Raw genomic sequence first — 24,718 nt, 5'->3', positions numbered from 1 at the left:
CAAGGTTGGGATCCTCTGGACCGCATCTCTCTCCCGGGATCAAGTTCAGTTGATCATCAGGTGTTACAAGGCCCTTCTTAGCCTCCCTGACATCCACACAGTTGGGCCTTACTTGCCTGTTCCCACCCTGGCCGGGCCTTTCCCATCATTTCAAGCGACTGTTTGCCCTGATTGTTCCTGTTGCGGGGTGGTCCCCACTTATCCTCAGGGCCCACAACAACACCACCTCCCCTGGGGCCCCTTCCTGGCCATGCTGCACCCACTCCAGGCAGCTTGCTGAACTCAGGAGCCCACAGTTCTCTGGGCAGCATCTTAGGGGTTTGTCCAGGGTTTGTTTTTATCCTGAGGCCTGGACACAGAAGAGGGTCATCCACCCTGACACCTGGCTCCACTCACAGGTCTCTTAAGAAGGCATGGGGGTTCTGCAGATCACCCCTCCCATGCCACGCCCTAGGACAGGGGCTCCTGGGCTCATCCCCCAGTGGTTTGTGGGAGTCGTGGTCCAGGCTCCCTCTCCCCCTCCCCTTTGCACCCCACCGCATCCAGGTCTACTGTGTTCAGCAGGGCGGGGACTTGGGAGAGCACAAAAGTTTCTCAGGAAGGATTGGGAATGGCGGAAGCCTCACCTCTCCAGAGCGCCCAGCGTCCTCCACACCTGTACTGCCCGCCCCATCCCAAGTCCCACCATCCCTCTTCCCATTCTTCTGCCCAGGCCACCACCTTCTCATCTGGGGTACCTGCCGTAGCCCTGTCCATAGGTCCCCATTTTTCTCACCACCCAACCTCCTTCCCACCTGGCCTGGCCTCTTCTCTTCCCCAGCTGAACTGTCGCTCTCCGAAGGGAGCTTTTCAGGCGAAGTTCCCCTCCCCCAGAACGCTCTCCCATCATCCAGGGCGTTTCCTTCAGGGATTTTATGACAATGTGAACTCGCCCTGCCTTCTTGCAAACAGGTTTCTCCTGGGAACACTGGGAGGGCAGGGACCTGCCTCTGTCCTCTCCTCTAGGGTCCTCAGGGTCTGGGGACCTGCTGACCAGTGAATGGGGTCTGTGACTGGGTGAGCTCACATGAACCACCACTGTGGGAGGGGGAACTGGTCAATCGCCTTGCCTTCACCTGATCCTGACCGCCCACCACTCAACCACCCAGCTTTGGGGACCTGGGTGGGAAACTTGTTGCTCCCAGAAACAGAGGAATGACCCAGCTCCCTCCCAAGCCTGAGCCACCTCCTCACCTCCCCTCCTGGCCCCACTCACCCCAGCTCCATCCCAGGCTTCCTTCCCTCTCCAGCCACCCACACAGCCCCTCCCCCTAGCCCCACCCTGCCCAGCCCCTCCCAGGTGCCTGTGGTGGAGAGTTGGCTCCCAGGGCACCTCTGACGGACTCCGGTGGCATACCATGGGGGCTCTAAGGCCCTGGGCCCGATACGGGCTACTGGCTGTGGCCCACCTGCTGGTCCTGGGCCTTGGGGCCACAGTGCTCCAGGCCCTGGAGGGGCCTCCAGCCCTTCGGCTCCAGGCCAACCTCAGGGCCGAGCTGGCCACCTTTCAGGCAGAGTTTGGGGCCTGCCTGCCAGCTGGGGCGCTGGAAGAGCTGCTGGGCACCGCCCTGGTAGCCCAGGCCCATGGGGTTTCCAGCCTGGGCAATGGCTCCGAGGCCAGGAACTGGGATCTGCCCTCAGCCCTGCTCTTCACCGCCAGCCTCCTCACCACCACGGGTAAGGCGGCCGGTGGGGCGGCAGGAAGGCGCTCTCAAGGCGGTCCCTACCCAGGGTTCCTGAGGGTGCAGCCCTCCCCCAGCCCCAAACTGCTAGACAGAACCCAGGCCTCATTAGGCCTGTCATCAGGGCTGGGGCTCCCCCCACCAACACACCCCAACTGGTGCCTCAACTTCAGGTGCCAGGGAGGCGTGGCCTTCTCAGCCCCACCCCCAGGCAGCTGTGAGACCCAGGGGAGGTGCCCAGACCCCACTGGCCTGAGGCGACACTGGGGAGCCTGTGCGGTGGGATGGATTCTTGGATGGAGGGAAATGGAGTGAACCCAGGGACCACCAACCCAGGAGGAGTGTGGGGGGAGGATGTTAGCTAATGAGATGTTAGCCCAGGCAAGAGGGCACAGAGACAGACATGAAGAAATTCCTGGGAGAGGAAACAAGTGTGAGGGCCCAGAGCCCAGGAAGTGGGGGTGGGGGGTGGGAGTGCGGTGTTTGCCCTGTGAAGTGTGTGAAATTCATTTATTTATCTAGGCTGCACTGGGTCTTAGTTGCAACACCCAGGAGGATCTTGGATCTTCATCCTGGTATCTTTAGTTGTGGCACGTGGGGTCTGGTTCCCTGACCAGGGATTGAACCCGGCCTCCTGCATTGGGATCACAGAGTCTTAGTCATCAGACCACGAATGAAGTCCTGAATATTTTTTGAAGTCCCATTTTCCACCTTCTTTTGGAGAAACTTGTAAACCTACTTGCGCTGAGCCAGAAGCCCCTGTTGGAGAACAGGGCCCGCCCTTGGGACAGTGTGCGTGCTCTCCAGCCCACCTCTGTCCCCACCACTCCCTTTTGGCTCACTTCTGACTCCTCGAGGCATCTGTGTTTTACAGCCCTGGACCAGCTGATCCTGTTCCCCCAGCAGGCCCTGATCTTTCACCTGCCCTGCCATTGCACATGCCTTTCCACCCTTGAAAAGCACACTGCCTCTTTTGCAACCCTCCATATCTGGTGTCTTGACTGATTTTCCTGCCCACCTCCCATCTGAACCTGAGGAGACTTAGGTTCCAGCACAGGGCCTGGCACCCAGGGTAACTTGATATGCCTTTGGGGAATGAATGAAAGACTGGGTAACATTTCACCTGGTGAACTGGGAAGTGTGGATCAAAGACAGACTGAGGAATCTCTCAGGTCAGGCTGCCTCGGGGTAGGACGGCAGCTCTCAGAATTACCCCAGCTACAAGAGGCCTGAGGGGATTCTTCTCTTTTCATCCTTTCATGTTCCAGAATGTAAAAGAGTGATCCAGAGAGGTTCAGGGACTTGACCAAGACCCCCAGTGAACAAGGGGAAGAGCCCACAGAGAACAGGCCCTGAATAGTTCTGGCTGTGTTGGCCACCAGAGGGCAGCCTTCTGCAGGGGCGAGGCTCGGGGAAACGGGAACCAGCAGCCCCACCAGGGTCTTCATTACCCGTGGCTCTCTCCTCTCCAGGTTACGGCCACATGGCTCCGCTATCAACTGGTGGAAAGGCCTTCTGTGTGGCCTATGCGGCCCTGGGGCTGCCGGCCTCCTTAGCCCTTGTGGCTGCCCTGCGCCACTGCCTGGTGCCTCTGCTCAGCCGCCCCGGGGCCTGGGTAGCCACCTGCTGGCAGCTGACGCCGCCCAGGGCTGCGCTGCTGCAGGCAGTTGCACTGGGCCTGCTAGTGGTTGGCGTCTTCGTGCTGCTTCCAGCACTGGTGCTGTGGGGTGTGCAGGGCAACTGCAGCCTGCTGGAGGCCATCTACTTCTGCTTCAGCTCCCTCAGCACCATCGGCCTGGGGGACCTGCTGCCGGGCCGCGGCAGTGGCCTGCATCCGGTGCTTTACCACCTCTGCCAGTTTGCGCTTCTGGGTGAGTCCGGCTGCTAAGGAGGATGGGGTAGAGGGGAGGAGAGGCGGGAAGAAGATCCTGGACTACAACTCCCATAAGCCCCCGGGGGAGGCTGAGCCTCACAGGTTGGAAGGCCCCTGCCCCAGGGCATGGTGCAGAGCCTTAATTGGCAGTGGGAAGAGAATTGTGTGGGTGGGAGGTGGGTGGGAGCATAAGAGCTGCCCTAGTAACCTCCCCTCCCCAGGTTACTTGCTCCTGGGGCTCCTGGCCATGCTGCTGACTGTGGAGACCTTCTCGGAGCTGCCCCAGGTCCGTGCCATGGTGAAGTTCTTCGGGTCCAGCGGCCCTGTGAACGCTGAGGACGAAGGTGCCATCCTAGGCCAGGACGAACTGGCTCTGAGCACCATGCCACCCTCAGCAGCGGCCCCAGCACAGGCCCCAGCTTGCTGACAGGTGTCGGACATGGAACTGCGCTCCTTTCAGGTGGAGAAGCCTGAGGAGCCCTAGGGAGTGGCTGGGGAAGGATCCGGAGGAGGGAAGGGAAGGCATGGATGTGAGAACCTCGGGAAATAATGTGTTAATAAAAAAAACAGGTAACAGAGCCAGCTGTTCTCGTCTCTTCTGTCGAAACGGGACTTCCCTACAGCCATCAACAACCCAAACTCCATCATCCTTTAAAGGCAGAGGTCAGGCCTCTGGTCCCGCCTCGGCTGGCATCCGAAAACCTCCCCATTCCTGCACAGTCCCAGTGAGGATCGCAGACCGCCTTATCGGCCGAGGCCCCACCCCCTTCCGTCTATTGAAAGCCCCGGTCACCATGAGAAAGCCCAGGCGCCCTGGCGTGGCCTTTTCCAACTTTATTGCTCGCGAGGAACAGGAAGGGGGGCGGGGTGTTGAGCGCGGCAGATCACCAGCCGTCCCTCCCACCCCCTGGAGCTCGCCGGCCGGATCCGGCCATCGGGTACGGGCTCCGGGTGGGCACGCCTGGGACCCTCAGTCCACCACGAGCACACACGCACACTCACTCACACGGACTAATAAATACGGCCCGGACGGCGCGGCCGCCCAGCCAGCCGCCCTTGTCCGTCGGGGCCCGAAAGGCTGCGCTTCCTTTCCCGGTAAAGGGTCACGGCGGCCCCTACTGGTCGCGTCGGGTCCGGTCCTCCCGAGCGCAGGCCCAAAGCGGCGATCCGGCGCGGCGGCGAGAAAGGCTGCGGTCTGGGCGGACCGGGAGGGACGAAGGCGTCTGGGCCCGCGTGGCCTCAGCTCAGCACGCAGCGTTCACGCCGGCTCAGCTGCCGGCTCAGCTTGCGGCGCCGCTGCTCCAGGCCGCGCTCCAGGCGCTCATCCTCCTCCAGGGCGCTGGGAGGGAACGGGTTCCGGTCAGCCCCAGCGGCGTCAGGGCCCACATGCTGGCCGCCGCCCGGGGCCCAGACCGAGCAGTCCTCCTTGACCTCCCCCACAGCGCCTCCCCAGCTCCCGGGGCATCCCGGCCCCACTCACGTCCGCTCCTTCTGGTCCAGGTTCCGGACCAGCTCGTCTCTCTGGTTCACCAGCGACACCAGCTCCTCCAGCAAGAGTTGCTCTCGGCGCTGCTGCGCAGCCGTTTTCAGCCAGTCTGCGAGCAGAGGAGGCTGAGGGTCAGGAGGCGCCTGCCCATGTCCCGTCCTGGTCCCCGGTCCTACGGTCCCATCTCCCACCTTCAATGGCCAGCATCGCCCGTAGCTCCCGGCTCAGCAGCTCAAATCTCCGCTCCAAGTCCTGCTCTTCGATGCTGGGGGGTGGGGTGCCAGGTCAGGGAAAGGGGAATGGCCGGGAGTGTCCAGGGTTCTGACCACTCCCTGGCCCCCACCCCACCTCACCATCAGTTCCCACAAAGCCATAGGCAGGCAGAGCTATACCCCAGTCCCCACTTGGAATTATCGCCTTCGTTTCTGTTTTTTTTTAAGCGACATATAGGATCTTAGTTCCCCCATCAGGGATATGGAACCTGCACACCTTAGAGGAAGCAGGGAGTCTTAACCACTGGACGGCCAGGGAAGTAACTCTTCTGTTTCACTGTTCCCCATCATATAGTCTCCTCCCCCCACCCCACCCCTTTTTAAAAAATAAGAAACAACTCAGGATTGTTTGGATGAATATTATTCATAAATGGCAAATATTAGACTAAAATTTATTCTGAAAAATGACCCAAGATGCAAAAAGGAGGCAAAACCACCTTCACCATGCAGGACTATAAAGGCAATGATGCCCAGGGAATTGCTTCTGACCCCACTCAGGAACTCGGCTCAGCTGTCTCTAGGCCTCAGTGTTCCTTACTGTAAAGGAATGGGGTCAAACTGGGGCGCTCAGCACTGACCTGCCAGTTTTCTTTGGGCCTCGATTTTCTCATTCATAAAAATAATACCAATTTAAGAAGTATACACTTTACACAGGAAATTATGAAAAAACATTAAGATGGCTGAGCTATTTCTCAAAAAAAAAAAAAAAAAAGGAAGGAAAGAAACCACAACTTTGTGGAAAGAAAAAAGCAGTGAAGAGTCTAATCAAGGTAATTAAGTTTGCATTTGCTCTGCCCAGGTAACACTAGTGGTAAAAAATCCCTCCTGTCAACGCAGAAGACGTAAAACACATGGGTTCACTCCCTGGATCAGGAAGAACCCCTGGAGCAGGGCATGGCAACCCACTCCAGTATTCTTGCCTGGAGAATCCCATGGACAGAGGAGCCTGGCGGGCTTCAGTCCATGGGGTCAAAAAGAGTCAAACAGGACTGAAGCAACTTAGCACGCACACACTGCTCTGCCAGCCCTGGGTGGGCAGAGGCAGGGCCTGAATGGGGAGGACCAGCACTCACAGCAGCTGCAGCTGGTCCTGCCTCCGGATGAGAGCGTTCTTCTTGTTGACCAGAGTGAACCACTCTTGGATCAGTACCTCCTCCTGCAGCCTGTTGGTACCTGAATCAGGCCAGGACAGTCACCAGGCCGGCCCCTGACCCCTATGTCAGGAGCAGGGAGGTGGCGGCAGGGGGTGGGGTGGGGGGTTGGGGCGTGGTTTCCCTTGAATATCCCAGAAACCAGAGCTGTGTGCCTCCAGCAAGCTGCTTCCAGGCTGCAGCCTCAGTGTGCCCAGCTGTAAATGGGGATGGTGACCCCAGCCTCCATCCTCCCAACTCCTCCCAGGGTCAGAAAGAGCTGCAGAGCGGGCCAGATGCGGTGGCACGTGCTGGCAAGTAGACTCTGGACGCCTGTCCCACCTGACTCCATGAGGCTCCTTAGCTGCTTCTCCACCTCGGCTGCCCGCCCATCTATCTGCCTCTGTTCCTGTTCCAAGGCTTGAAGCTCCGCGCACACGTACTGACTTGTGTCCTGGAACCGTTGCTGGGGTGCAAAGCAGGAGCAAGGGACAGGGTGGGTTTGGCCCAAGCCCTGCCTAGGAAACCCACCCATCAGCTCCTCCCACTCCCACTTCCCACCCATCACTCCTCCCTCCTTACCAGCCCAGCATCCTCCCCTGGGCTTGGGGGCGGTTCTTCCGCCGGAGGAGTCCCACCTGCAGAGAGAGACCAGGCTGAGGGACCCCACAACTGACAGCTGCCCCCAGAGGGGCCCCAGCTCAGGATCTGTGAGCTGGCTGAGTTGAGCTGAGTCACCACCCCTTCAAAGCTACTCACCAGAGGGCTGCTGTGGGGCTGAGGCTGCAGGAAGGCCAGGGGCAGGGCTGGGGTCAGGACTTGTGCCTTCCTGTGGAGGAAGAGGCCAGTAAGGGCTTGGAGGGGCTCCCCTGACAGCAGGCCCAGGGGCCAGCCAGAGCCCCACTCACATGGGGAGGGGGGACCTCCCTGCCCCAGCAGCTTCTCAGTCCAGCATGCACAGAACCCCACCTCCACCCCTTCTGGAGAAGCGCCTCCTGGAGCAAAGGCTGTGGCCTTCACCACCCCGGGCCCTGTGGTCAGGCCAGTCCACTCCCGCTGGCCGAGCCTCCTAGTCCCCGTTCCTGGGGCCCCACAGGGCTTTTGTGAGTCGGAGGTGAAAGGCTGTGAGGGGCGCAGCTGGGGCCTCTCCTTCCCCCTCCCGCCCCCTCCTCCGTGGAGCTGTCTCAGGCCTCCTCAGACTCCGTCACCTAGCGCCAGCATCTCCGATCATGGCCGGGGCCCCACACAGGCTGAACGTGGCCATCATGAGCCACTGCCTCCAACTCCCGGCCAAAACAGGTTCCTCTCCCACCTTCTCAATCCCCACACCTGAAGGATGTGTCACATGACCGTCAGTACAGAACAGGCGGCAGGACCGACCGATTTTAGCCCGGAAGGGCAGCTGGCCCCTCAGGTGCCCTGCCCCAGCAACTTTCTGGCACTGTCAGCCCTGGGGGCCCCCAACTTTCAGCTCAGCTGATAGCCTGGCCCCCTCAAGGGCTCCTGCTCTGGCCACCTTTCCAAGTCACAAGGTGAGGAGAAAGCGCCGAGCCACCCCGCTGTCCACCCGACCCGGCACCTCTCTGAGACGCAGCCCTGGAAGTGCCCTGCTCAGGGGACATCCTCTCTGGCCTGGGCAGGTGGCAGCCTCCTTACCAGCCGCCCCCTCCCTGCCACATGCCCCGCCTGCTGACTTTACCCTCAGGCCACAGCTGAGGGGGCTCTCCCTAAACCTTCACCCCGATAGTGTCAGTCTCCTCACTCGCCTTCTCAGTCCCCAGTCTCACTGCCAAGGCCCGTTGGCAGTTCCAACAGTAACTCCTACTGCCCCGAACCCCATCCGGACGCCATGCGCCAGCCCCAGGGGTGGACTTTCACTTCCCCAAATCGTTTCCTCAGTCTGGAGCACCCTCTCTCTTGAGCGGCTGGATGTCAACTCACCCTTCATGACCCAGCTCAGCCCCACCTCCTCCAGAGGCTCCTTCACCCGCCTTCTTCCTCCCTCCCTGACTTTCATGCCTCCTGAAGCCTCCTCAAACCCCAGCACAGCCCCCAGGGCCTCTCCCATTACACCTCCAACGCCACTCCCACCCCACCATGGCTGCTGGCTACTCCTGTCTCCTTAGGCAGAGGCTGGGGTCAGGAGGACACACTCAGGGCACAGCACGTAACAGTAATGGCAGGCTGTGCATCAAGCATCTGTGTGTTGGATGCTGTGGGTGCCCTGACTCATTTCATCTTCCCATCAGCACTGTGAGGCAGGGACCCTTACCTTCCCCATTTTACAGATGAGGAAACTAAGGGTCAGAGATGACACTCAAACAGGGCCTGGCTTGGGCCCCACTGTCTAATCCAACAGTCTGTTCCCAAGCTTGGCCACCAATTTGCTGTCTGCCTCTGGGCCAGTCATACCCACCTGGCCTGTTTGTGTCCTTGTCCGTAAAGGACATACAAGCCCCGGGGGGTTGCAGGGCTCCAGACATGCATGTGAGGAAAAAACACAGTTCCCCCCCTTTTTTTGACAACACCCTGCAGTGGTTCCTTAAAACCACTTTGCAAAAAAACGTTCATGTCTTTGCTTCTCATCTTCAGGAAAAGAGCACAGAGATGTGGCTTGTCCAAGGTCACGCAGCCAGTGCAGACTGCTGGGCCCAGTAGAGGGCGCCATTGGAGAGTTCCGTCTCAGTGGACCTGGGGGTTCACACCCAGAACTGACTCCCTTTACACTTCACATCCCTGAGCCTCGACATTCCTACTTGCAAAACGGGGTAACATTGCCCCCCCAGAAGGGGCACTGTAGGAGTCGATGAGGAGTTGATGATGTGCAGGCAGGGCAGGCCAGGCAGGAAGCAAGTGCTCAACCAACAGGGCAGGCAGAGGCGGGCAAGTGGAGAAACCCCAACCTCAGCAGCAACTGAGCTTACTCACAGCTGCTCTGATGGGAATTCCAGCACTTCCTCACGTCTGCAAATTCCCCTTTCTGCAGTCTCCTGTGTGGCCCCCTCCTCCAGAAAGCCCTTGCAGAGCCACACCAGAGGCACTCGGGCCTCCTGGCTTCAGCCTCGCCCCAGCTTCAAGCTGCCTGACTTCATCCTATCCAGGGGCAGGCCCTTCCTCCTCTACAGCATACACAGGGTGGGGGATGGGAGTGGCCAAGAAGGAAGCGGGCCCCTGCAGCCCCAAATATCTCCTGTGGGACAAGGGCTGGAGGGGGGGCCTGGCTTGGAAGGACCAGACACTGGGACTTGGGCCCAGAAAAATCGAGCTTTCCTTTTTTCTTTTTCCACTGCTCATGGATGTGTATTTTAATAAGAATAATTGTGTCCAAATACAACAGGAGTTTTTCATCTCTCAAGTACAATGTAACAGAGCCTTCCCTTTTAAGATATAAAGAGCCATTGACGCACATTGAGGGGGCTTTGGCCACAGGCCAACACAGCCCAGGATAGCTGTCCAGCACAGCTCCTCTGGGTGTCTCTGATGCTGTCCCTGTTTCTCATACATAGGGTCAATGCTGCACCTCCGACCCCACACTCAGGGCTCCTGCTCTCCAGGCCAGCCTCATCACTGCCCACGGGAGGTGACCCTACAGGAGGTGACCTTATGGGAGGTGACCGGCAGTTCCCTAAGTAAGACCCAAGCTTTCCTGCAACCACACGTTTACTTGTGAGGTCCCACCTGTTGAGAACCACCCCTCGGATTCTTCACCTGGGAAAAACTGCCCATTTTATTAGCCTGGCTCAAGTGGCTGCTTCTTCCAAAAAGTCTTTCCCAGTTTGTTCCCTCTTTTCCTTAGAACTCAGGGGTCATCCCTGGGCAGCTGAAGGCTTGAAGCAGCCTGACAGAGCTAGCCCTGCTGTCCAGGTTGGTGCTGCTGGAGAGTCCAGGGCTTGGACGTTGGCAGCTGTGAGTCCCTGAGCAAACCCTTGACCCCTCTGGAATAGTCTCCCTTTTAGCATAGTGACCACAAGACTCCCTGGTGGCTCAGTTGGTAAAGAATCCTCCTGCAAGGCAGGAGACCTGGGTTCCATCCCTGAGTTGAGAAGATCCCCTGGAGAAGGGAATGGCAACCCACTCCAGCAATCTTGCCTGGGAAATCTCGGACAGAGGAGTCTGGCAGGTTACAGTCCATGGGGTAACAAACAGAGTCAAACACAACTGAGCAACTAAACCACCACTGCAAGACACCCTGGGAAGCTGACCTGAGACCTGCAAGGGATGGGGGGAACATGGGCACCCACCAGGGTCTCCCATCTCCAACTTTCCCTCATCAGAAAAGAGAGGAAACTGGTCTCCAGCGCTGGAGTTAAAGATCCAAGTCGGAGAGTCTTGGAGCAGGGAGGCCCTGGAGAGCTCCCTTGAGCACAGAAACCCTGTTCCCAGCTTACAGGGAGGTGGTGGGCACCTCCAGCCAAAGAAAGGCCCCAGCCCACTTGACAGTTGATGAAGAGCCTGCGCTGAGTGCTGACTCCCGGAGCCTTCTGGGAACTTCCTATTACAGCCTGACTCCACTGAGTGCCAGCCCAAGGCTGGCAGCAAAAGCCAGCGGCTCCGGGCCGGGCGGGCCTTGGGCACGGGCGCACCTGTTGAGGAGCTCGCAGGGGACTCCTCCGTGGCACCGGTGCCTCGGCGTCCAGCAGAGGCCGGTCACCCCTCACCCCCGCGCCGCCTCGCTCTTCCGACCCCGCGCCGACGGAGGTCACTCACCGCCGCCGCTCCAGCCGCTCCCGAGTCGGGCTCGTCCCCGGAGAAGGAGCTGCTGTTCCGGAGCCGCGAACGCCTCTTCTTCAGCAGGTCCGCGTCGCGCACATGCGAGAAGGAGCCGTGCGCGCGGGGCGGGGGCACCGGCCCGGCCTCCGCGTTGACCGACGGCCGCCGCAGCCTCACGCCGCCCGCGGCGCCCGGGGCCCCTACCCCGTTCACCAGCCCCTCTGCCGGGGGCACGGACGCCCGGGCTCCAGGGCCGTCGGCCGGGGCCTCGGCGGAGCGCGCCTCCTGGGCGGCTACGGCCCCGCGGTCCTTGGAGGCCGCCTCGGGGGCCGCCCCGTCCACGCGGGTCGCGGCCTCCTGGGGCTGCTGGGGCGCCTCGGCCCGGTGCTCGCGCAGCCGCTGCGCCAGGCCCCCGGTGTCCAGGTCGTCGGGCGGGCTCGGCTGGGCGCTGGCCACGCGGTACGTGCCTGCGCCGCCGCCGCCCTCCAGCTGCACCAGCTGCAGCTCCTGCCCCGTGCAGAAGGCACGGATCTGGCACAGGTAGGTCATGACGATCAGCTTGTCGGGCACCGACAGCAGCACCATGTCCGCCGGCTCCAGCAGCCGCGACACGCCCAGGGCCGCGAAGCCATCGAAGGCCTAGGGAGCATGCCGGAGGGTTACCCAGCGACGCGGCTGCCCCGCCCCGGCCCGCCGCGGGGGTCCCCGCGACTGGCACGCCCGGGTTTGCCCGCAGCGCCCTCGCCCTCCTATTGGGAGAAATCTAGCAACAGGATCCGCCCCCGCGTTACCCAGCAACAGCACACCAAAAGGGTGGTTTCAGGGAAAACCATCTGGTGGAAATATGCTTTAAAAAAAAACATAACTAAACTCAGAAAAACGAACAGTTTAAAGACCAAAAGGGTAATAAGTGGCAGAACCTCCAAAAGCCAGTGCTGGGGGCCTGAAGCCCACAGATTACTCTCCTACACACAGATAGGATCCCAGATCTCAGCTTGGGCCTGGCCGGGGACCCTTCTTCCCTCCAAGCACCAGCCCTGCCCCTTCTCACCTGCTTGTTGTTCTGTTTGATGTTCAGGGGGTCAAGGGAGGCAAAGTCTCTGCAGGGAGAGCACTGATCAGAGGCTGGATTCCTACCACCCTCCCCTCCTCTGCAGGCTTCCCCATTCACTGCCACCCCCTCCAGCCGCTCACATCTTGTCTGGGTAGAATCGGTGCAGGATGGCACAGAAGGCCAAACCGTTGCGCCAGGACGTGGTGAAGTTGGTGACGCGCACGCCGCGGTAGCCGGCAGTGACTTCCTGGCACCACTCCAGCAGGGACTGGCTGAAGCTGACCTGGGCAGGTGGTGCCTGGGGACACAGGGATGGGCTCAGGGAATGCGGACGTGGGACCTGCACCCTCTGCCCCTTGGACACAAAACAGCACCAGCTCTGGGTCTGCAGGAGTCACCGCACACCACTGGCCAGGGCCTTAGCATCAGGCAAAGGGTTTCCAGCTCCAGGGTTATCTATCAAGGTCACCTAAAAGGTCAGTGGCCCCCAGGCAAGAACAGAAGTCACCAGCAGGCACACCTCCAGGTCAGCCCAGAAAATCAGCTTTGGCGGGGGTGGGGGTCCTACTCCATGCAGCCCAGGGAAGACAGGGTTGGGGAGCCAGGGCATCCTGAGAGGGGAGGAGGCGAGGGGCTCCTGGGAGCTGAGCCCCTGTCCCACCCCACCCCAGTCGGCCAGGTGGGTCCATGCAGAGCCGCCGTTCGCTCAGCCCAGGTTAGTGGGAAGCAGCAGACTGGGCCCTCGGCAGCCCCCATCCCTACCTGGCTGCCCGGCAGCCTCCTGTCCTCTTCAGGCTCCTCTGGGGAAGAGGCCCCGGAGGGCCTGGACACCCCAGCCCCTGCCCCACTGGCCACCTGCACCTCCATCAGGCTGGCCTCTGGGAGGTTTCCCTCAGCTTCTTTTCCCTTCTCGGCTCCTGAGACCCCAGCCTCTGCTTCCTGGCCCTCAAAAATACCAGATGGGTTCTCTGAAGCCCCTGAAACTTCCATCTCTGCTTCCCTGGCCCCCCAAACCCCAGACTTGGCCTCTGAAACCCCCCAAATCCCAGTCTCCGCCTCCTGGCCCCTTGAAACTGTAGTTTCTGCCTCTGTTCCCTGGGATTCTAAAACTTCATGCTTTACAACTGGGACCCCTAAAGCCTCATATTTGAGGGTCTCCCCAAGTCCAGTCTCTGCCTCCTGGACCCCGGAAGTCCGAGCCTTTCCCTTCTCAGCCTCTAAAACTGTAGTTTCTCTCTGTTGACTCCCTAGTCCCTCAGCCTCTGCCATTCCAGCCTCTGACCCTGAGAACCCTGAATCTCCCACCTCTGTCTCCTGGGTCCTCAATGTCTCAGTCTCCATCTCTGGGGCCCCTGAGCCCCCTACCTCTGTCTCCTGGATCCTCAGGGTCTCAGTCTCCAACTCTGGGGCCCCTGAGCACCCTACCTCTGTCTCCTGGATCCTCAGGGTCTCAGTCTCCATCTCTGGGGCCCCTGAGCACCCTACCTCTGTCTCCTGGATCCTCAGGGTCTCAGTCTCCATCTCTGGGGCCCCTGAGCCCCGTACCTCTGTCTCCTGGATCCTCAGGGTCTCAGTCTCCATCTCTGGGGCCCCTGAGCCCCCTACCTCTGTCTCCTGGGTCTTCAATGTCTCAGTCTCCATCTCTGGGGCCCCTGAGCCCCCTACCTCTGTCTCCTGGATCCTCAGGGTCTCAGTCTCCATCTCTGGGGCCCCTGAGCCCCTTACCTCTGTCTCCTGGGTCCTCAGGGTCTCAGTCTCCATCTCTGGGGCCCCTGAACCCCCAGCTTCGATCTCCTGGATCTCCAGTATCTCAGCTTTTGCTACCTCAGTCTCTGTCCCTGGGACCCCTGAACTCCCTACCTCTGTCTCCTGGCTCCCTGTTATCTTGGATTTTATCTCTGAGACCCCTGAACACCCCAATTCTGTGTCCTGGGCCCCAAGTATTTCAGACTCTGCTGTCTCAGTTTCCCTTCTCAGTATCCCTGAGCACCCAGATATCTCCTGGGTCCCTAACATCTTAGTTTCCAACATCCCAGTCTTTGTCCCCAGAACTCCTGAACCCCCAGCCTCTGTTTCCTGGGTCCCCAGTGCCTTACACTCTGCCATCCCACCCTCTGTCCCTGAGGCCCCTGAAATGCTTACCACTGTTTTCTGGGTCCCTAGATCCTCAGACTCTGCCATCTCAGCAGCCTCTGACTCTAGGACCCCCGATCTCACTGCCTCTGTCTCCTGGGTCCCCAAGGTCTTTGCTTCTGCTGCCTCAGACACTATCTCTGGGGACCCTGAGATCTCCTGGGTCCCCAATAACTCTAACTCTGCCACCCCAGGCTCTGTTCCCAAGACCCTCAAATCCCCAGTTTCTACCTCCCAGACCCTCAGATCCCTGGACATCACCCCTTGTTCAGCTGCTGGTGGGGCCCCCTGGTACCAGCTCACCTGGGGCCCAGCGCTTGGTGCTCCAGCAGAGGGCCCCTGCTCCAGGCCTGTCCCCCCAACACCAGAGGTTCCGCCCCTCACCTCTGCACACTCTCTCTCCTGGCCTGCAGAAGCCCTGGCCACCTTGAGGTCACCAAGATGCCCGGAATGCCCCACAGGCTCTGCTGGTGTTGGGCTCAGGACTCTGGGAGCTTCATCCCTGGTCTTGACCCCTGTCCTCCCCTGAGAGCCCCTTGGAGGAGCCTCGGGAGTCCCCTTGAATCTTGCCTCAGATGTCACCTCTGTGGCCTCTGGTCCCTTAGTGTCCACAGGTTTCACCTTTGATCTCTGCTCCGCATCCACGTGACCGATCTCTAAACTCTCTTCAGCCTCCCCAGCTCTGACCACTGACCTCTGACTGTTCACCTCTCTGACTCCTGGCCTATGCTCAGTGTCCACCCCACTAGCCTCTGCCCTGTCTCCAGCGCCCCCCTCCTCAACCTTGGGTTTCTGCCCTTCCAAAGAGTTGCTGGAGTCTCTGTTCTCAATGCCTGGGCCCAGCCCAGCTCCCTGGGCCTCTGTCCCTTCCTGAGGGCTTGCCCGCGCCTGGGACTCCACAGCAGAATCCATTCCTGCTGGGGGAGCCCCGGAGGCTTTGGGGGCCTCATCCTCTCCTTGGTGGACTGGGGGCCAGGGGGCATCAGAGCCTTTCTGGAGCTGAGGGGCTGGAGTGGGGGCCACGTCCTGGCCTGGCTGTCTTGAGGGCCTGTGGAGAGAGCAGAGAAGGATGCACTGCAGGAGCTCAGTTGTCCCCCACCCCAGCTCCCCTCCCCACCTACCAGACTCCTGGACCCTGGAAAGGCACGGTGGCGCGGGGTGTACAACTTCTGAAGAGCAGACGGGGGAGAGGGGCTGGAGCTGATTCCAAAGCTCACCTTGTCTCTGGCAGGGTTCCGGGGGGCCTTGGGGCCTTGAGCCCCACCTGGCCCCCTGCTACAGTAGCTGGTTCTGAGCCCTGGCCCCGGGAGGCCCTGGCTGGGGGCGCAGGGGCACTCACAGGGGCTGGGCTGGTATCCTCAGCACTAGAAGGGCTGGCAGCTGCAGGGAGGAGGAAGGGAGAGGATGCTGAGGCTTGGGACCTGGGACTGGAAGTCACAGTCCCCCTGCCCCGGGCCCGCCCCAACCCCAGCCTGGGCCTCACCTGCCTGCCGGGGCTGCAATCGGCCCTCTTCCTCCTCCTCACAAAGTGTCTTCAGCTCCCGAGGGGTCTCTGGGGGTGGGGTGTTGGGGGGGCACGGTCAGCACCAGGAAGGGCCCTGCAGGTCTGACCCGCCCCCTTCCCCCAACTAGAATGCTGGGCCTACCTGGGAAATGCCCCAGCCTCAGGGCACCGCCCCGGCCTAGGAGAAGAGACAGGCCCACAGATGCAGAGAAAAAGAGAGAAATGGACAGACAGAAAAAAAAAAAAAAGCCTTAACAACCAAAAGAGAGGGACGAGGTTGTGTGGTGAGGGGTGGAAAGCCCAGACCGCAGCCCCTCTCTGTGCTTTGGGCCCAGCTGTCTCCCAGCAGGTTTGTGGGCAGGTGCACACTCAGGGCGAGAAGAGGGCAGGGGCACGGCGGCGGGGGGCACTGCGAACCCATCTTGCAGGACACTCAGGGCTGCTGGGCAGGCTGGGAGCCCTGGCAGCAGTGAGCTCCCTCCACTGGCCCTGCCCCAAAACAGCAAGAGGATTTTTGGCCTGGGTGATCCCCCACCCTCTCGAGGTCTTGGTGATCTCAACCTCCAGCTGGGAGCCCACCTGGCTGGGGCACACGTGCCCGTGCCTCCAGGGCTCCTGGGCCATTGGCCTCCTCCTCGTCGCTCTCGGCAAAGTCATCCAAGTTGCCCACGTCACTAGGTTTCATGCTCATGAGGCTCGCAAGGCTCTGCATGTCATCATCCCTGCGAATCGGAGACCAGGGATGAGGGCTGGCGTCAGAGGTTGTGGACTAGGACCCAGGAGGGCGGGCAGGCACTCACGTGGCACGGCCCTCCCGCAGCAGCACCCCGGACAGAGTGAGGCTTAGCTCGGCCTGTACCACCTTCACCGACTTGGGCTTCAGCCGCAGCCGCAGCGGGACCTGGGTAGGCACAGGCCCTGCGTGGCGGGCCAGGTCCACCTCGGCCGTGGCCAGCACCTTCCGCTGCCCCTTGGACTCCTGGAGGCAGGGGAAGGAGCATCAGTGCTGCCCCGGAGTCCCCAAGACCCCAGGTTCCCGCCCACCCCAGCCACTCACATTCTCAATGATGAACGTCCACTCTTTGGCCTCATACTGATCCACATGGGGGTCCTGCGGAGGAGGGGCACCAGTGAGTACAGGGGCTGCTGGGTTGGGGGCAGGACAGGGAGGAGAGCCTGCGCTAGTTCAGGAGGAGGTGTTTGTTTGGGGCCTTCAGAAAGGCTGGCCTCTCCTGGCAGGTATGTGCTGCAGCTCCTGATCCCAGCTCTCCCTCACGTGGTAGGTAAGTGCCACCTCCTCCAAGGAGACTTCCTGGGCCACTCAGGCTGGGTAGGCCCCCTGCCATGATTCTCAGTCTCGCCCTCTGTTCTTTTCTATTTGGATGGATAATCCATCTCCCGTGGCCCCTGGGGTTGCAATCGCCCGCTCACTGCCCCTCTGTGCAGGAGGGCTAGAGACTCACCCGGTACAGGGTCACAGAGATGTCCACATTCTCAGGTACCATCCACACCACGGTGCCCCGGTATGGGTTCTGGATGCCTGGCTGCCAGCTGTGGGCCTACAGGAGCCATTTGAGTCCTCCCTCCATCCTAATGCTCCCCTTCACCCCTTGTCCTCGTCTCCAACCTTGACCCCATCTTTTTCTCTCTTCGATAGATTTTGATCTGAATCCAACTCCAGTCCCCCAACAGCCCTCCCCCACTCGCCCCATCCCCCAACTGGCCCCACCCCCAATCTGGACCCCCAGCTGACATCCTCCCCACCTTGGAGCAGATGCGTCGGTTTCGCCGGGTCCACACTACCACCAGCTTATCCGGTTGCCTGGGAGGTGAGGGGCGGGGAGAGGGGGCCACTCAGTCAGGCCCACCCAGCCTCTCCATCTCTTCCACAGTCTTCCTTCTGCCCGCATCCCCCTCCCCCAGGACAGGGGCTGAACAGCCCCCTTATCTGGGGCCACAAGGAGCAGGGTGGGGCTGCCAAGGCAGGGTGAGGCCTGGGCCAGAGGGCAAAGGCCTGTGGGTTGACAAGGATTATGAAGAAAGTCATACAGAGAGACAGGCACATACAGGGACAAAGACAGCCACCTAACAAGGACCTGCAAGACACAGACTCTGAGACAGCGGAAGAGACAAACTTGGAGTAAAAGGGGTCCATTCACTCACAAATATCTGTAGAGTGCACACTATAACCCCAGTCCACGCCAAGGAGAGGCTAGACCCTGCTGGAGCAGGAAATGGGTCGTGTGAGGGTCTGGAGAAGGTAGGCTCCAGGCAGAGGGGACGGCAAGTGCCAGGGTCTGAGGATGGGGGTAGGTGTAGGGTCGGGTAGGGGGGCAGAGGCTGGGAAACAGAGAGGCATAGGGTCAGCTTGTCATTGGATACCCTCCCAGGACCTTCCACGCCCAGCCCTTCTCTTTGCAGGGACCCCCATTCCCACAAGGGAAATCAGGGAGGACTTCTAGAAGGTGACATCTAAGCTGAACAGCATAAGCTGGGGCAGAGGCAAAGAGATGCGGGGAGACAGAGACAGAGCCAGAGGAGAGAGTCACCAGGCACGTGGCTGGGCCTGGGATGGAGGGGCCGAGTGCTGCCCAAGAGGGTGGGGAGGGCTCAGGGGTCATCAGGCAGAGGGGGCAACACAAGAGCCCTCCGTGCCTGCACCCAGTCCCGTGCCAGGACGCTCAGGTTCACCCAGCTCACAGCCCCTCTGGAGGCTGAGCCAGGATAACTGGTTCTCCAGTCATCTTCCAGGGGATGCTGAGACCAGAGAGGTTAGGGGCCGGGCAAGGGCACACACCTGAGTCTAGTGCCCCTCCTGGACCCGACACTGCAGGCAACGGCCAAGGGCAGCCATGGGGCCTTCCCAGAAAGGGGAAGCCGACTGTGGGAGCCTGGGGAGGGCGGGGCCTGGTCGGGCAGCCTGACTCAGGTGGGGCACACCCTCCCGGGGAGCTGTGACCCGGGCAGGGGCAGCTTCCTAGCCGGGGCTCCAGGCAAGAAAGTCCAGGAGGCCCTGCCCGCCCGTTGTGACTCAGACACGTTGACACTGCCCACACCCTCAGCCAGCTCTCTGCCATAATGCCCAGCATCCCCCTGGCTTCACCCAGGATGCTGGGGCAGAAGACAGAAGCCACAGGTCAGAGTTCAAGTCCCAGCCCGGTGCTGTGTTACCTCAGCCAGCTCCTGGGCCTTTCTGGGCCTCACTGAATGGTGTGAACCACACTCTGGCTGGCCCAGTCAAGATCAGGGATATGACAGCTGCCCAAGGGACCCCAGGCCTCCTGCTCACTCCCCTCCCTTTGGACCCTCTAGTCCCTTCCTGTCCCTCCTCTTGGGAGCCTAAATTTAGCCCCGCCTGGCGGGTGAGGCCCCCACAGCTGTGCTCTAATCCAGCCAAGGGAAGCTGACACCAAGGAGCACGTATATTTAGGGTGTGACGCAGGGGCCCGGGCAGCTGCGGGTGGGGGCATGTGAACCAGACGCCCCCAGGCCCTTTGGTAGTCCAGGTCAGGGTCCTGCATCCCCTGACACATCTCCCCCCACCCCACCACCTTGCCTTCTCCAGGCTCTCTCCTCTGGGACCCACAACTTCCTAAACCCTCGGGCCCCTTTAAGCTGCTGCCTGCCTCCCTCCTCATCACTCCCAGCGCTCAGTTTCCCCTTTTAAGGATATTATGGAGATGAGTCCAGCCGCCCAGGGCCCACTACAGCTGAAGGGGCGGGTGGTTCCTCTGGTTCTACAAACAGGCAGGGGAGGAGGGGGCAGCATCCTTGTTCTGAGCTGTACTGAGGTCATGGAGTTGGTTGTCCCAGGCCCTCCACCCACGGATCTGAAAACTTGACCCCTTTTCTGATGTTCCACCTTGAACCACTCCTCTGGCCAGAAATATGAGGCCTCCCTTCACCCAGCTCTGAGCGCAGCTGAGAAAAGTGTGGGCCCACACAGATCCTCAGGCCTGGAACTCCTGACCTCCACTCCCCAAAGGCTGCCCACAGTCCCCCAACTCTGGGGATCCCCCAGAGTCGCCAGGGCCCTTCTCTGTGTCTGGGTCCCCAGGGCCCTGGCTGGAGTGGGCGGTCTCTTTGGCCATTGAACGGAGGTCAGGGTTCTCAGGCCCCCGGATGGGGTCCCAGCCAGTCTGGGGAGTCCCCCAGGCTTCCCTCCCACTCACCATTTCTTGGTGCACTCCACTACCAGCTCGTGGTAACAGGCCACAAACTGGAATTTGGCGGCCCGCTTGCCCACGCGCTGCAAGCGCTTCCACACCGAGGTCATGGCCCCGCCGCCTCCGCCGCCCGCTCCTCAGACCCGGGACTCCCGCTAGTCCGCGACCGCTGGCCCGGCCCAGGTCCCCATGGCCTCCAGGATCCTATCGGCGCCGCCCGCCCCGTCCGTGCGGAGGGGTCCAAGGCGCAGGATCAGGGGCCGCTCTTTCCGCCGCCGCCGCCGCGGGGGCCCGCCGGTGATCTGGCCGCCTCGGCGGGGTCGTCTGGGGCGCGTCGGGTCGCTGGAGCGCTGAGCGGCGAGCGCGCCGTTTCCTGGAGCCGCACCCCCGTCGGAAGGCGGGCGGGGCTCCGGCGGGAGGCGGGGGCCGGGGCGGGAGCGCGGGGGCGGGGGCGGGGCGGCCCGGCTTCCGGGGCCTCGCGCGGGAGGGAGAGCGGGGTCTAGGGGGACGTCTAGACCGCAGCGTCCGCCTGTTGCGAGCCGAGGCGGTGAGGAGGCGCGGGTAGGGTAAGGGGGCGCGCGGGCCGGGGCAGGGGGCCACCAGCAATTGGTGCCGCCCGCGAAAGCGCTGCCCGGCCGCCTCCCTTCCTGCCCGCAGCCCTGCGAGGTACGTACTGGTGGCCCCATTTCACAGGCTGGGGAAATAGAGACCAGAAAGGAGAAGAGACGTGAAGGGTCTCAGTGCGCTGAGCCAGAGCCAGCTGGGGAGAGACTCCTGTTGCGACCCACGTGTTAACCAGAGGAGGAAGGAGCAGGGTCAGGGGCCAACCCCAGTGGCCCTATGGTGAGCAGCACCCACTTGCCAGCCTCCAGACCTGGCTCTCCAGCTGTCAAGTGGGAAAGCAGTCCCAACACCCCCCAAGCAGCTGACCTCCACAAGTGTGTGACCTTGGGCAAAGTACCAACGCTCTGAGCCTCAGTTTTTATCTCTGCAAAATAGGGATAATTATAGTTGCACCTTTTACAACATCACTGAGAATGAAACCTTGGAAAGCATTTAGTGTGGAACCTGCCTCTTTTTTGCCAGGTCTTACTAAATGAAATCCGTTATCGTGGAGAGTAAAAGTGTGTGTTTACTCTCCCTCCCCTGGAAAGCCTGCCTCGGGGCGTTAACCGCTGCATTCACACCTAGATTAGAGCCCTTATCGCCAGCCTGCCTGCTGGGTCATGAACCGCTGCAGGTGTCAGGCCGAGTTAGGAGACAGCCGTAGAGCAGCACACTGGCCTGTTCCCTCTCTCTGTCAGTGCAAACGCTCTGCTAGGTTTGTGAATGGACAGAAGCCTGGTCCTTGATAAATGCTCGGTCTGAACAGGACGTCTGACTGCCAGGAGTGTCAGCTGAGTTCTCTTCAGGGCGCAAATGACTGTGCAGCGGACGTGGGGACAGGCAGCCAGCCGGTAAGCCTAACTGCGCAACTTCGAGGTCCTCTGTTCTTTGTTTCAGGAAGTTGTGGGGTATTGTGTGCGCGAAAGCCTTAGCACCCACCACTCGCAAATGTGCAGACTTAACTGGGGGACGAGGTAAAGAAGCTGACACCCCGGTTTAGCTGCAAGACCCAGCCTCGTGGCTCTCCACTGTAAAAGAAAGCCTTTTACGTACAACTCTAAAGGTCTCAGGTGCTGTAGAGGGGGAGCCAGGCAGAGAATGGGGGTGTTTGGCCGCTGGGAATATGTCTCAGGCATCGAAACCCAGAGCCCCATCACCCCTCCAGGGCTTGCCTGGACTCTAGGGGGGCCTCGGGCACTGAGGTTCCATCCCTTTCTGCCTCTGCAACTCTTTCCTCCCGCCCATTGGTCACTCGTTCCCGGCCCTTCCAGGAGGCGCTTTCCCCTCTCACGCCTAGGGCCCCTCGGTCCGGCCCGCCTGCCCGGGCCCACCCATTTCCTGTGCCGCTTCAACTCCGCCCCAACTTGGGGTGGAAAGTTTCTCTCCTCGAGATGGGCGGCTGCTTCTCCTTCCTTCCCGGCCGGCCAGGAAAGCCCGAAGCGAGTGGGTAGGCTGGTTGGGCTCCAGGCCTCCAGCCAGAGAGGGGAAGTGACTCGCCCGCAATCACACAACCGCGAGACCACGCCAAGCCAGCTTGGAACGATGGGCTGGCAACTCTGCCCGGGGAGCGACGTTTCGCACCCGGCCGCAGCCGAGCCTCTTCCAACTCGGGTCTCGGGCGCCACCCGCTGGCGGAGCGCGGGGCAGCACCTGTCAGAATCACCGCTATCTTCCCGCCCCAGAGCCAAGCAGTCAGAACACACCAATGCTGAGACAGTATTTATTTATCTATGAGCCAAAGAGGCTGACCCCTAAACTTAAATATCCAGCACGGAGCCTTGGCCGTCCTGACCTTGGATGGTGCAGGAATGGGTCCTGGAGAGCCCCTGTCTAGGGCAGTGGAACCCAGGGGCCAGAGGTGGGATGCCCCTGAGCCAGCAGCTGCCAACAGCAGCGAAGGTGAAGAGACAGGAGCCAGGCCACTCAATCCCAGTCCCAGAGATGCCAAGGGAAGTGCTTTGGACCCCACTGCCAGACTGAAGGTCAGCCACGCTGGAGGTCCCACAGGTGGGACAAGTGGAGGAGCAGTGCCATGGGCAGAGGCTATAGCCCAGGTACCCGCCCCAGTGCCAGCTAACCCAAGACACGAGAGGGTAGGCAGCTTTGCCTCCATGGGGCCCAGACCTTGCCCTCCTGTGAGGTGAGGTGGTATGGGGGAAAGCAGGCACTATAGTCTGAGTACTTGCTGAGGGGTGAGTTTCTGAGCCTTTTTCATGGGTGCATGCCCCCACCCTCCCAGCTCTCAGAGGCTGATGTGGAAGGCATCCTGCAGCCACTGGTCCCGGACATTGTGTGTCTGGGGCACAGTGAGGGGTGGCGGGTCTGGGGGCAGGCTAGCATCTGGAGGCTCCTCGTCATCAGACAGGCCAGCGTCGGGTGGGTAGGAGCTGTCTGAGTGCAGGGAGGACGACAGGTCCTGGCACAGGCTCAAGTCTTGGCACAGGTGCTTATAGTCCTGGATCGACTCATACAGGCCCCACAGCTGGCACAGCAGGGACATGTCCAGCTGCCGCAGGCCCACCTGCAAAAGACTGAAAGTGGGCTGGGGTTGCAGTGCCAGCCACCCCTCCGCCCAAGCCAATCTTCCCAAGCACAGGTTTCTGTGGACAGCTTTGAATCTTTAGGCAAGTCAGTAACCCTTATCTGCAAGACAGGGACAAGACAGCAGAATGGAAAGAAATAACACTAGTAAAGCATTTAAAAATACATGGTAACTATTGCCAATAAACATAGCTATAATTATTACCGTATCCCCTCTGACCCAGCTGGCTTCTGTCGTTCCTCTAGACCCAGACCGCGTTGCCTGTGGACCCCACCCCGCCTGCGCCTGGACTCTCTAGCTTGGTGGCTGCCCCGTCGCCCCCCAACGCCTAGCTGACCGAGGCCCAGCTACTCACCATTTCCTTGCGCAGCGCCGCTAGCGCCGAGTCGAGGTTGACAGGGCGACGCGAGCCAGGAGGACCCGCAGCAGTTCCCGCGTTGGCGGCGCCGGTGGCTTGGCGGGGCCCGTCCGGGACGCGGGCGGCTCGGCTCAGCTCATCGTGGATGCGGCTGCGCTGACTGTAGACGCGCTCTAGCTCCCTCCACGAGCCCCCGCTCGCGTTGAGAAGACCGCTGAGGCCGCGCGGTAACGGCGGGAGACCAGCCAGGGCGCAGCCCGCGCCGCTCGGCGCCTCGGCAGAGGGCAGCCCATTCATGGCCGGGCGGGTACCAGAGGATGATGCCGCCTCTTTTCTCCAACGCTCCGCCCGGGCCGCCGCCCGCAGGCCCGGTACCCCGTGGCCCCGCCAGCAGAGCCCAGCCGCCGCCCGCAGGCCGTGCTTTGTTCCCACCCGGACTCCTCCGACTCCGCCCCTGCCCCACCCCCTCCGCGTGGGCGGGGCCTGTCTTAAAAGGGCAACGGCTCTGTGCGACCACGTTGCCCCAGGAGACCAGAGAAAAGGGAATTGGCCACCGATAGAAGGGAAGCAGGTAAAAAGGAGGAGGGAAGAGGTTAAAAGCGGAGGGTGCGGTTCCTCCCCCTCCCCAACACTGTTTATTCTGGCCAATTACAACTCTCAAGGAAAAGGATCTAAAAGGGGTGGGGTGTGGTCAGGAGACAGGTTAAGACCATCCTTGATCCCTACCTGACTACATCCTGTCAGTATCTGAGTACCTGGTCTGGGCCTGAGGTGGGACAGGATGATGGTGTCTGGATGCTTGGGGGAAGAAAGGGAAGCTACCGAGGGGACTGGAACCCCAAATCTCTCTCAAGGGTGGGGAACAGCGCTGGATGGCTGGGGAGGTTCCAGGATTCCTTCAGAGATCCAGGCCTCCTGTTTCTGCTTTTGAGGTTGGGGCCTCCTCACCAGAAAAAAAAAAAAAAAAAAAAATAGCACATAGTCCTCTGCCACCTCATCCTTTGAGTGGGGATACTGAGCAGAAACAAGCCCCACTCATTTCTCAGGGCATCAAGGAAACCAGACTGTGATACCATGAAAGACCAAAAGTAGGGAAAAGACGAGTGGAGCTGGGACTTGCATGCACACTCAGAACCAAAAAAAGAACAAACCACACAAGAGGA

The 24,718-nt window shown here is 60.9% G+C and overlaps 3 protein-coding genes across 14 annotated transcripts; 1 reads left to right on the top strand and 2 right to left on the bottom strand.

The window, feature by feature from the left end:
- The first annotated feature begins 45 nt into the window (after window positions 1–45).
- KCNK7 (potassium two pore domain channel subfamily K member 7) lies at window positions 46–4,309 on the top strand. The gene is made up of 3 exons (XM_006056463.4): window positions 46–1,716; window positions 3,194–3,592; window positions 3,816–4,309. Exons 1-3 carry the CDS (start codon window positions 1,398–1,400, stop codon window positions 4,019–4,021), a joined length of 924 nt encoding a protein of 307 aa, XP_006056525.4. The 5' UTR covers window positions 46–1,397; the 3' UTR covers window positions 4,022–4,309.
- A 99-nt stretch (window positions 4,310–4,408) lies between these two features.
- On the bottom strand, window positions 4,409–20,418 carry EHBP1L1 (EH domain binding protein 1 like 1). 11 transcript variants are annotated; one of them, XM_025286665.3, is made up of 21 exons: window positions 20,056–20,416; window positions 17,648–17,705; window positions 17,347–17,442; window positions 16,941–16,994; window positions 16,684–16,862; window positions 16,463–16,605; window positions 16,026–16,061; window positions 15,863–15,931; window positions 15,597–15,759; window positions 14,683–15,427; window positions 13,009–13,191; window positions 12,387–12,544; window positions 12,244–12,292; window positions 11,190–11,831; window positions 7,242–7,311; window positions 7,065–7,120; window positions 6,825–6,948; window positions 6,426–6,525; window positions 5,272–5,345; window positions 5,075–5,189; window positions 4,409–4,933 (listed from the first exon to the last, which is right to left on the bottom strand). In XM_025286665.3, exons 1-21 carry the CDS (start codon window positions 20,157–20,159, stop codon window positions 4,834–4,836), a joined length of 3,318 nt encoding a protein of 1,105 aa, XP_025142450.3. In that variant the 5' UTR covers window positions 20,160–20,416; the 3' UTR covers window positions 4,409–4,833. The 11 variants fall into 11 exon arrangements, with proteins under 11 accessions (XP_025142450.3, XP_025142452.3, XP_025142448.3 ...); XM_025286667.3 differs by having other exon boundaries at window positions 13,009–13,185; XM_025286663.3 differs by having other exon boundaries at window positions 13,009–15,427; window positions 20,056–20,418.
- Window positions 20,419–22,361: 1,943 nt separating this feature from the next.
- On the bottom strand, window positions 22,362–24,713 carry FAM89B (family with sequence similarity 89 member B). Of its 2 annotated transcripts, none has more exons than XM_006056467.4 (2): window positions 23,553–24,713; window positions 22,362–23,176 (listed from the first exon to the last, which is right to left on the bottom strand). In XM_006056467.4, the coding sequence occupies exons 1-2, from the start codon at window positions 23,850–23,852 to the stop codon at window positions 22,898–22,900; spliced, it is 579 nt and encodes a 192-aa protein (XP_006056529.3). In that variant the 5' UTR covers window positions 23,853–24,713; the 3' UTR covers window positions 22,362–22,897. The 2 variants fall into 2 exon arrangements, with proteins under 2 accessions (XP_006056529.3, XP_025142461.3); XM_025286676.3 differs by having other exon boundaries at window positions 22,930–23,298; window positions 23,553–24,577.
- Window positions 24,714–24,718: the final 5 nt, after the last annotated feature.

The sequence above is a fragment of the Bubalus bubalis genome, chromosome 5 (genome assembly GCF_019923935.1).
Source record: "Bubalus bubalis isolate 160015118507 breed Murrah chromosome 5, NDDB_SH_1, whole genome shotgun sequence".
Lineage (NCBI taxonomy): Eukaryota > Metazoa > Chordata > Mammalia > Artiodactyla > Bovidae > Bubalus > Bubalus bubalis.
Note: the sequence above shows the minus strand (reverse complement) of the source record. Positions and strands in the feature narration are given on the sequence as shown.